The 12221-nt window shown below is 44.8% G+C and overlaps 1 protein-coding gene across 1 annotated transcript in view; it reads right to left on the bottom strand.

Moving 5' to 3' along the window:
- Positions 1-12221, bottom strand: part of LOC135377934 (Fanconi anemia group A protein homolog) — a 36360-nt gene that overhangs the window by 2529 nt on the left and 21610 nt on the right. The window contains exons 11-16 of the mRNA XM_064610711.1: positions 11888-12000; positions 4418-4494; positions 2386-2527; positions 1764-1897; positions 1573-1683; positions 1354-1449 (exon numbers count right to left, since the gene is read on the bottom strand). Of these exons, the coding sequence (XP_064466781.1) occupies positions 1354-1449; positions 1573-1683; positions 1764-1897; positions 2386-2527; positions 4418-4494; positions 11888-12000 (673 nt within the window). The remainder of the gene's footprint in view (positions 1-1353; positions 1450-1572; positions 1684-1763; positions 1898-2385; positions 2528-4417; positions 4495-11887; positions 12001-12221) is intronic.

The following is a 12221-nucleotide window of genomic DNA, read 5'->3' as shown; positions in this document are numbered from 1 at the left end:
CTTATCCATAACCGAGTTAAGCAGATCACTCATCATCTGGTCTGCGTGGTCGGGAACGAACTTGTTTACGCAGGTCTTTTTATCCGGTTATCCAGAATTTTGTTTTGCATATCCGGACATGAAGTACTGAAACATTGTTCCAGAACCAGTGTCATTCTGATTTGATTATACGGAAACATGTCAGTGGCTTCCATCCTTTGCACTGTCCCAGAGGAACGTCACCTCCAGCTTATGCCTTCTGTTCTACTGTTTTACCCTTTTTTTGGCCAGAGGTCAGTCGCTAGAGGTCACGTTTCCGAGAAACGCAATCTGATTTCTACTGGGCACAACAGGTCGATATGCGAGCATCAGCCATCCAAACCATGTGAAATTATTTCTAGCCTGGGCTAAACAAGCACTGAATGTCAATATCGGAAAATCCACAATCTACGACATTCTGTGGGAACAAGAGAAGTGCTGGAACAAGAAACTGCATGCACCCCAGCACTTGATTTATGCTTATCCAGCAATGTGCTATCTGGACTATAGAGGGCTGGTAAGTGACACATGACAGTAATGACTCGAACAACTGTTTCCTCAATTGTCACGTGCTGTGTGGAATATGATCCAGCCTGCAGCATCAGCTTTGGCACAGATCATGCATACGTCATGACACCTGAGAGGGCCTCGTTAAAGGAAGCATGATGTCTACCACATGGCTACGGTTTCATGTAGTTTCCAGTACAGTGTACTGGCTGGCCTGTAGACATAGTTTGCAACCAAAATGTATTTTAAAGTGGTCTCATACCCCAGCACAAAACATAAAATGTCAATGCCTATTGCAGACTCAAACGATGCTTACCACTCCACCAAACTGCACCACTGGGTTCAACTTCACAACATCAATATTAACAGTTACCTAACAGTGAGGTCAAAGAACAGACTTTGAGGACACGATGTAAGGGTCTTGCCAGAAGGCGATGCCTACAACCATCAACTAGAAGTTGAACTGTGCCATAGCAGAGCAGTATTTCTGACATTCTTTAATTAAGAGCAGCAGCCTCTACTGAGGGACTGGAGGAAAGAGCAGTCAATTCAACGTAACAAGCGAGATGCTCAATTGCCCAGAACACTTCTCAATTTCCACTGAGGCATGCACACTGTAACTTCTCAAACCAAATGTCTATTTAAATATTGCTGGAATTCCCTGAACGCAGAAGCAATTATAGGTGGTATACATAACATATGGCATTGAGATGCATCATCTGGGATGACCTGCCAATCACTTTTTAATATAGAGACATTAAGTTATGAGTAGACATAGTATGACATTACTAAAATAAAGTTCTTGTTAAGTAAAGAAGATTAACTTGCATTTAGGTCTTGCAGGCGAGTCTTGGCAAGAGATGAATAGTCTACAAAGAGACCGCGTGATTTTGCTGGCGTATGGGGTGGCTTCTGCAAATGCACCTTTCTCAAGCAGAACAAGAGTTAGAAACAATGGTGCCACAATAGAAACCAGCACTCAGCAGTAGCACAAATGAACTTAGTTAAACAGAGTGTCCAACATGCATGAGTATAAATGCATTTTACCTTCAGGTACTTAGCTGGCTCAAATGGCACAAGGTCGGTTAGAAACTTCATAAGGAAAGCGTATGTCTTGGTTTTGGAAGCATACGTTGTACCAGAGAATCCAAAATAGTTCTGTTTCAATTAATTAAGGATATGTACAAACCAAGTTAACAAAAACATTATGGAAGAGTGCTGCTCGGAACCAAATTTACCTCAAACCAGGATCCGTATGAAGGAAAATATTGTGGAGATTCCTGCGCAATATGCCTAGCGAGCAGGAATGCACAGACAAGGTTCTCTACAGACAAAGACTCAAATGCCAAGCGAAGCAAATTCCCAATATATTCTAAAAGAGAATACATCAAATTTTCATTAAAATATGACAGGGTATCATCTTGATGACATGATAATAGATTGGGTATTCCGCCTAACATGTACAAACATTAGTAGGAGGCAATTAAGAGGTTATTAATCTATGATCAACAGTGTATCGCTTAAGTATATTTTTGCTACCTTGTAGAAAGATTCTCGTGTAATTTTACCTACGGCTTAGCAAATTTTTGTTTAAATAAATAAGCTAACTCAATTTGCCCTAAAAACTTTTTTCTACAAGAAATGAGCAGTACATATAGTGTTTACAAATTTCTACCACAATGCTGTTTCTATTTTGTGTGGCTTCATGGACTGCAGACTTAGCAATTTCCTATAATAATTTCTGGACGTGTTAGGTGAAACACCCTGTATGCATATGGTAGCAGTATGATATGATATATATGATATGATAAAAGTATGATAGATGACATGGTAAATCTGTGACATGTTTACATACGTTACCTGTCATGATGGCAGCTGCCTTGGTATCACGAGTGACATACAGTGATACAAATGATAGAAGAATGTGCCAGTTGACGTCCTGCCTTTGTAGTGTCTTTTGAAGAACATCTCTTACTTCTTCAGTTTTCAAGACTTCTAGTACCTGGAAATTTAAACTCGATTACAATCCATAATAGCACAAGAAAAAGATGTCCTATTGACTTTGACTAGGTACTCTTTGAGGAATGTGACTCTGAATAAGAGTAATGTGGCAACCTAGGTGTTGACCTAGGTGTTTATGTTTTTTATGTTTTATTTGGCACAGATTTCTTATAAAAATGCTGTGAGAGCAAAGCCGATGCCATCTTGGCAGGCAGCTTATGCAGCCAGGCAGGCATCCTGTAGGACAGTGTATGCAACTACTGAATGACTAATTAGCTAAAATTCATGAATTAATGAGATGTTGTCAAGATTAATGAAACTTATTAATGAGATGTTTTCTGGGAAATGTGTGATAGCAGAATTGGAGCCAGTCATTATTCAAATCAATCAACCTTATTAAACACCCTGAGAAGCTAACGTACCGTGAGATATAAATTGCCAAATTTTGAACATGAAAGAACTGATGTTCTGAGGCTGGAACAACATAGAAGGGACAAATACATACAAAGCCATCCAGAAGATGTGGGTTCAAGTCCTACAGCTGGCTAACCTCTTCAGTGACTTTCATCTTTCATGCCAAATTTTGCTATGCAAATGAGCCAAAACCAGGACTACACACTTTTCGAGTGCAGAAACAATGCGACCTTCGCCTTATCTGGGTTGGAGAGTGGTCTATCTGGCTAACAGATTAGCGCCTTCTCCAGTCAGCTCCATCGTTCCAAAGCACGTGGCCCTTTCATGTGGATTTTGTCGATCTTTCTGCACTCGAGTGGTGCATAGTTCTGGTTTCGGCTCATTTGCATGGCGAAATTTGGCAATTTATATCTCGTGGTACGTTCACTTCTCAGGGTGTTTAATAAGGATGATGGATTTGAATAATGACTGGCTCCAATTCGGCAATCTTGTATTTCCCAGAAAACATCTAATTAATAAGTTAATTAATGAATTTTAGCTAATTAGTCATCCAGTAGTTGCACACACTGTCCTACAGGATGTCGGCCTGGCTGCGTAACACGCCTGCCAAGATGGCATCAGTGCTGCTCTCACAGCCAGTGCCACAACAGTGTTATTTTAAAAAATCTGTGTCAAATAGAAAGAAACACCCTGTACAGATAGCTAACAAAAGTTCACGCACCATGTTAGCGTGTTAACTAGATCTGCCTATTCTGTATTGGGTTTGATAACTAGAACTACCTCAGGTTTTAGCGATCTGCACTGCTTCATGTATTAGACTACTTTTCTCATCTTTCCAGATTGGAGTGCTGTACTGCTCAGTGGACTGAACTGTATCAGTACTGTTGTACCAAAGTGTACAATGTAGATTTATTTGCATTTATTTTGACAGGTACTTAGGGCATGGTGTTATTATGAATATACACGAAGTCTTGATCGATGTAAGACTGAAAACTTAAATCTAAAACGTAAGAAGCGTGATGTTACATTTCTTTTCAAATGCATGCATGAATAATTCAACTGCCCACGTTTGGTTGAATCCTTCGCTTTTGATGCTTCTGTAAGACGCTTTAGATATCCATTGGTTTTTAAAATACCTGAAAGTTCCTGCCTTAATCCTATGGACCACATACAAAGATTGTATAATCAGATGGCTGATACAGATGCAGGTATTTTCGTTTCTTTTAACACTTTTAGATCAATGTTAATCAACTAACATTGTGTAAAAAATTATTGTTTTGTTGTTTTTCACTAGTCGATCGACTATACTGTGCATTTATGCTTTTTCTTTCTGTGCTTTGTCTGTTGCACCATTTAGGTAGGCCACGTGCTGTTTATGGGCAACTTAATAAAAAAAAAAGGAACTGAAGTAACAGCAGTGAAGCAACCCAACAAAACACACTACATTTTGAAGCACTATGCACACCAAGAGAAGTACCTTTTCAAAAGTTTGACAGAGCCATGGGGAACATCTGCTGTAAGTCCACTGATGATGATTGGCAATTGCTTGAACAACTGCAAAACAAATAGGTGATGAAGAAATTCCTGCACAGCCTAACACTAGAGTGGTTGTGTCTCAGACTCGTATGGAACTATACATCAGTGCATAATTCTAAACTGATCAGTTTGCTCCATCTGCTATTGCTTGCAACGAAGCTGCCACACATAGACACAACACACGTAAGTTTCACAATTGTTCCACTACCAACAATGTGTCATCAAAACTTGTCACCTCTTACACAGGGAGCCCAAACTAATATGTACCCTGATTTAAGAAAAGACTGAGTGCTGTACAAAAATGAAACCAAATGAATGTTGTTAGCGATCGTATAACTTAGTCACCAGTATTTTTTATATAGTGCCTATTTCACTAATTAGGTAGCAGTGATGGAGCTGTTGAACCGTTGAAAAGCATCACACAAGGATGATCTCTCTCTAACGCCATGGAATGACTGCTTTTCACGTTTCGTTTCAATTTCCAGTCCACTGGAACACAATTTTCTTGCTGAATTATTCACAAGTGAGAGCTTGAAGAGCGCAGATAGCGACCTAGTATCATATAGGTGATATCAGTGCAAGAAAAAGAAAAAACATTCCTGAACTAGCATACTGGCTCCCAAGGCTGGATATAAGCGATTGTTGCCAACAGTTTGCTGAAGGATTAAAAGGCACTGAAGAACTGAGCAGAAGATGGATTTTCATTTTCCACTAAGGCGATGTCTAGTGCTCTTACGCTCTTACACCTGTCGCACTTGCACTGCTATTGCAGGCGCAAACCTTCTTTCGGTCGGGTTGTGGATAAAACAGTCCAAGCAACCCCTGCCTGTAGTGTGATACAGTCTCTGCCACTGTTTAGTTTAATTTAATTTATAATTTAATTGAGCACTTCCATGACTGAAATGGAGTAATTAGTTAACAGTTAAAATATTGGTTTAAGGGCTGAGGTGTCAACTGGAAAGTCGTAAAGCACCTTAGAAACACCTGACTGAGGTGATTCCCCAAGGTGTTTGTTTTTTGTTTTTTTCAGCCTCAAAAGAAAGTCTGATATAAATAAGCATTGCCCAAGACAGGGCTCCACTTTTTCAATTTGTTAGTGTTGCGACACGAGTTTCCCCGGGCCATTCACTAATGCAAGAGCCTCTTTGCGTCGTCCAAGAATGGTCAGCGGACGCCGAACAACCTTTTCTTCCCGCATACGACCTGGTTCTTGAAACGATTCTCAAAAGTCACAACGGACAGTTAATCCGTCAAACCCATTAACATGTCTCCAACGTGGGCGCAAAAGCAGGTCACGGTCGGATCAGCTGCCTTTCTTCCCTCGGACAAAGCGGCCACCTCCAGACTGGAGACGACCATGGAGCCCAGACGACAGTGATATGTACAGAACTAATACGTTAAGCCAAAGTGCTTTTATTGTTAATGAAGTGAGTGCTCTTTTGTATGTAACGGCCACGGCCGTTCGAATGCTTTATAAGGAGCGGACTCTCCCGTTCGCTCTGTCTGTTCTCTGAAACCCGTCGAAGATGCAATAAACCACTGTTTTGTTGTTTGAGTCGGACCCCTGCCTGGCCACCTCCCCGTCACATCACCGCTCGGACCCCGAGACGCAACAACTGGATGGCAGCGTCGGGATAGACCTCGCTGGACCGCAAGTCGTCGCATGGGTGAGTGCACCGCTTTCCTTGTCAGATCTCTACCAGACGGTGAGGAAGCAGTAGGCAAATTCTGTTAGCTATTTTGGTTAGGAAGCACGAAGTTCAGCTTCAACCCAAAAGTATAGCGGGGAATTTGGCACTCTAGAGAGGAACCATGGACTTAAGCAAATTGCGGGTACCAGACTTGTTACTTCTGCTAGAAGAACTTGGAGGTAGCGCTGGGCAGGCAAAACGAAAACCCCAAATCATTGAGCTTATCCGGGGAATTGGAGCCGATGATGAGGAACTAACGGAATGTTGGCAGTTGATTCTTGAAAGAAAAGAGAAGGAAGAAGCTGCAAAACAGGAGCGCGTTGAAAAGGAAAAACGCGATCATGAGCTCACTGTGAAAAGATTGGAGTTAGAGAGACTCAGGTTGGAGGCTGAAAGTTCCGGACGTGTTGTAGGCAGAAGCGCGAACAGTGAGCAAATCAAAATCAAAGATCTGCTACAACCTTTCAAAGTCGGGGAGGACATTGGTCTGTATCTCGTCAATTTCGAGCGCACATGTGAGAAAGTAGGTTTCGAGCGCGATGTCTGGCCTCAGAAACTCCTCACTCTATTGCCCTGTGAAGCCACGGATGTCATAGCTCGGCTAAGTAAAGAAGACGCCGCTGTCTATGCCAAAGCGAAAGACGCTCTGTTAAAGAAATACCGCTTGTCTACCGAAGCCTTTCGGCAGCGATTTCGCACGTCTAACAAGAAGCCAGACGAATCATTTCCAGAGCACGCGTACAGGCTGAAGGCAAACCTGCTAGAGTGGCTTAAGAGTGCAGAGGTGCACGGCGACCACGATAAGGTTATCGAATGTATAGCTTTAGAACAGTTCTATCGCTGCCTCCCCGAAGCGACCATGTTTTGGGTTCAGGATCGCATGAAAGAGGTAGATGTGCAAAAAGCCGCAGAACTCGCGGAGGAGTTCGCAGCCCGTCGTAAAGCGCAGACAGTGAGCACGCTGTCGTCTAAGGGTTCGCTGGAAAGCGAGAAGGAAAGCCTAGAATCAGGAAAGGTTCATAGGAAAAAGTTTCATTCCGGACGTTTCGGAAAAGGTCAGGAAACAGCTAAGCGAAACGGCAGCGAGGCACGACTGACGCCTGCTACGTCAGAAAACAGAGGCCAGTCTAACAAAGAGAATACGAGGGTATTCGAGTCTAGGAGACGTGACGTTTGCTACGTTTGTAACAAACCAGGCCACTATGTGGGAAGCTGCCCAAATAAAGTAGTGTTTTCCTACGTCAGTAGCAGCGCCGAGAACGCAAAATTGCTCGAACCGTACCTGTGGGACATGACTGTAAATGACAAACCGTGCCGTGTACTACGTGATTCTGCCGCTACGATGGACGTTGTCCACCCATCGTACGTAGAAAAGGAAAACTATACTGGGGAATGTGCCTGGATTAAGCAGGTCGTGGAAGAACACAGCGTGTGTCTTCCGTTAGCAAGAGTTACCATTAAGGGTCCATTCGGAACACTGGTGACAGAGGCGGCAGTATCGAGAAACCTCCCTCAGGCGTATCCCTACTTGTTTTCCAACAAATCTGAGCAGTTGCTAAAGGACCGTGGTCAGTGTTTTTCAGATGAGCTTGTATTGGCTTTAACTCGCTCTAAGGCAAGAGAGCTCGCGTCGAAAATGGAGTACGATGTTGCTCCAAATCAGACGGCACAGGGAGACCCGATAAATTCCGATAATCGGAGTGCGGATGGCGCCGATAAGGGAACTTCGGGAAGGGACGAAAATCGCGCCCATGAAGAAATTGCGCAGGAGGCGACGGACGCGAATCTACAGCCCTTCGAAGGCAACTTCCTATCGCCAGTATCGAAGAATTTTGAAATTCTTGCAAATGTAAATGCGGAAGCTTTCGCCAAGGAACAGGAGGCTGACCCAACGCTTATCGAGCTGCGTAACAGCATCAAGGAAGGTGTAGCAAGGAAAAATATTAAATTTTTCGTACGATCGGGCCTTCTATACAGACAATATCAGGACCGAAATGACCGGACTTTTGATCAATTGGTGGTTCCGCAGAAATACCGTGACGACCTCCTTCACATAGCCCACTCAGGGTCATGGGCTGGGCACTTAGGGATTCGTAAGACTAAGCTCCGCTTGGTGCAGGAGTACTATTGGCCCATGTGCTGGAAGGATGTGGAAATGTTTGTAAGGTCGTGCGACACATGCCAATGCGTAGGTAAATCGGGCGACAAGAAGAGAGCCCCGATGCAACTTGTCCCCATTATCACAGAACCATTCAAGCGTCTAGTGATAGATATCGTAGGACCACTCCCCGCCACAAAGTCAGGTTTTCGCTACATCCTTATTGCACTCTGCCCTGCAACTAAGTTCCCGGAGGCAGTACCTCTCGTAGAAGTAAAATCTACGACTGTTGTTGACGCACTTCTCAGCATATTCGCGCGCGTCGGCTTCCCATCAGAGATCCAATGTGACAACGGGAGCGTTTTCACCAGCTGTCTAACCACTACCTTCTTGGAAAAATGTGGAATTAAGCTAATTCACAGCTCGATATATCATCCCCAATCGAATAGCGTGGAACGCGTTCACGGAGTGTTAAAGCGCGTATTACGGGCGTTGTGCTTTGAAAACAAAAAAGACTGGGAATCGTGCCTCCCGGCGACTATGTTCGCACTACGCACAGCTCTGCACGAAACAACCGGCTTCAATCCAGCAGAGCTAGTTTATGGCAGGAACCTAAGATCGCCATTGCGCTTATTGAGGGAATCTTGGGAAGGCCAAGGAGAGGACCCGACGGTCGTCGAGTACGTTCTGAATCTCTTAGAACGATTGAGTCACGCTAAAGACGTTGTTGAGCAAAATATGAAAGCGGCTCAGCAAAGAGCAAAGAGATATTATGACAGGACGGCCAAGAAGCGAGTGTTCGCGACAGGAGACAAAGTAATGCTGTTGAAACCCGCAAAGCAAAACCGACTGGACGTGCAATGGGAGGGACCCGCCAATGTAGTGCAAAAGATTTCAGACACCAACTACGTGGTTGAGCTAGGAAATCGTCGGAAATCAGTAAAGGTGTACCACTCTAACCTCATGAAGCCGTACCGAGAGCGTGAGGTCATTGTTAATCTCAGTTTAAATGTTCCCGAGGAAGTGGCTCCTGAGATTCCCACTGTCGATGACACCAGAGAACTCACAGTCGAGGAAATTGTATGCTGCGCGCGTTTTGGAGAATCGCTCGAACCGATGCAGGTAACTGACATTAAAAGGATTGTACATGACTTCAAAGGAGTCTTTTCGGAAAAGCCAGGCAAAACATCGGTTACAACCCATGACATTCAGCTCACTAGCAATGAATCGATTCGATCTAAGCCGTATCGAATGTCGCCCAGACAAAAGGACATTATGGAGGTCGAAATCAAACGCATGCTACAACCGGGGTGATTGAACGAGGTGAAAGTGACTACACCTCGCCAATGATATTAGTTGAAGTCCCAGGAAAGGATCCCCGGCCGTGCATTGATTATCGGCGACTTAATGCGATAACCCGGGACGAGATATACCCAATCCCCAACATCGAGGACAGGGTTGAGACAGTGAGCAAAGCTAAATTTATTTCGACCTTAGACTTGGTTAGGGGCTACTGGCAGGTGCCACTAATGGAGAGGGCCCACCGGTATGCCGCCTTTGTCTCTCCCTTTGGTACCTTTCATTCTACAGCATTAGCGTTCGGGCTCAAAAATGCTCCGTTTTGTTTTTCAAAGCTGATGGATAACATCTTGGACGGTCTAAGCACATTCGCTCTGCCGTATCTCGACGACGTGGCTATATTTTCAAATACCTGGGAGGAACACGTAGAGCACCTCAGGGAGGTTTTGAGTCGTCTGCAGCAGGCTGGACTAACCGTGCGACCAAGGAAATGTCAACTGGGAAGCGCGGAGGTGACCTATCTGGGTCACGTTGTTGGTCAGGGCTACCGCCGTCCTTCTGACTTGAAGATCAGCGCTGTAATCGATTTCCCGCAACCCAAAACTAAGACAGACATACGGGCATTTTTAGGCCTCGCTGGCTATTACCAGCATTACATTTCTAACTACTCTCAAATTGCTAGTCCACTAACGGATGCCCTTCGAAAAACAGCCCCTGCAAAGGTGGTATGGGACGAAAGTAAGGCACAGGCTTTCCAGGCCCTAAAGGAGGCCCTAACTCGCAAACTGGTGCTCGCAACACCGGACTACAACCGCACTTTTATAGTGCAGTGTGATGCAAGCGACCGTGGCATAGGAGCCGTCTTGTGCCAACTTGACGATCGCGGGCGAGAGCGGCCAGTTCTCTTCGTTAGCCGTAAGTTGACTACGCGCGAAGAGGCGTACAGCGCCTCGGAGAAAGAGTGCGCGTGTCTCGTATGGGCTGTACAAAAGCTTGAGTGCTACCTGGCAGGGACAAAATTCATAGTCGAGACAGACCATTGTCCTCTGACCTGGTTGCAGAACATGTCACCAAAGAACGGACGTTTGTTACGTTGGTCTCTCATACTCCAACAGTACAGCTACGAAATACGCTACAAAAAGGGGAGCCAAAATGGAAATGCCGACGGCCTGAGCAGAGGCTTTTAGTTCACTGGATGAGCTCAAGAACGCTTACCAATTTTCAATTGTAAATACCTACTTCTTTGTGTTTGGATCATGGAGTGCTCGTCTGGTGCCAACGATTTGTGAGGGCGTAATTCCTCTTTTGTGTGCAAGGGTTATGCTCATTGTTAAGTAGCTGAATTGAGGGCATAAAGAAATTAGATGTACATATTATCAGAGTTAACACTGTCTGGTGTGATCGGGCTTTGGATAGCGGGGCACTTATTTGTGCACGCACGTGTGGTTCGGTGCGTTTGTTTCGCGCACTGCTGTCTATTGTTGTATCCAGAGCTATACTTCTTCATCAGAGGCCTTTCAAGTCCAAGACTTCAACGGAGGGGTGTCCCTGTTTCGTCACGTACTGAAGCCATCTGTCCGTCCTTCAGCGGGAAACAAAGTGGCACGTGGAGCTGGACGTACTGGTTGAATCCAAGGCATCATGACGTCCATCATCATAGTGGAGCAGCGAAGGTAACTGCTCCCCATCGTGATGACCACCGGCGGGGGAGGAGTTGTTGCGACACGAGTTTCCCCGGGCCATTCACTAATGCAAGAGCCTCTTTGCGTCGTCCAAGAATGGTCAGCGGACGCCGAACAACCTTTTCTTCCCGCATACGACCTGGTTCTTGAAACGATTCTCAAAAGTCACAACGGATAGTTAGTCCGTCAAACCCATTAAGGTGTCTCCAGCGTGGGCGCAAAAGCTGGTCACGGTCGGATCAGCTGCCTTTATTCCCTCGGACAAAGCGGCCACCTCCAGACTGGAGACGACCATGGAGCCCAGACGACAGTGATATGTACAGAACTAATACGTTAAGCCAAAGTGCTTTTATTGTTAATGAAGTGAGTGCTCTTTTGTATGTAACGGCCACGGCCGTTCGAATGCTTTATAAGGAGCGGACTCTCCCGTTCGCCCTGTCTGTTCTCTGAAACCCGTCGAAGATGCAATAAACCACTGTTTTGTTGTTTGAGTCGGACCCCTGCCTGGCCACCTCCCCGTCACATCACCGCTCGGACCCCGAGACGCAACATTAGGTAATCAGAAAAATTCATTTAAAAGACTGAGGAAATACGTAGAATACTGAGAAGCCAGTTTCTAGAATTTGTTTTACAAAACTGACCTTTGATCACAGGGTTGTAAGTGAGTACACAGGAGAGCATCTCAACAGTAAATGCATGAAGCACTGCCAAGTCCAGGATAGGTGTTGCAACCAAAGGACTCAAGAAACTTGTGCTGAAAATAAAGTACAGGAAACTAACTTGTTATGCATTCCATGTGTATTTTGATGGGCTTCACCCCTTCACTACTACAAGATCAAATTGCAGAATGGTTTTCCCATTTCTATGCATGTTTTTTTAGTTCTCCTTTCTGCATCCAAAAGCCCATCAGCGATCACTTGTACCAGTGCCCTTTGTGCATTATCAGTGCTCTTAGGGGCTCTGCTTATGAGCCAG

This window comes from Ornithodoros turicata, chromosome 1, assembly GCF_037126465.1.
Source record: "Ornithodoros turicata isolate Travis chromosome 1, ASM3712646v1, whole genome shotgun sequence".
In the NCBI taxonomy this organism is placed as follows: domain Eukaryota; kingdom Metazoa; phylum Arthropoda; class Arachnida; order Ixodida; family Argasidae; genus Ornithodoros; species Ornithodoros turicata.
The sequence above is the reverse complement of the archived record's forward strand: the minus strand, read 5'-3'. Positions and strand labels throughout refer to the sequence as shown.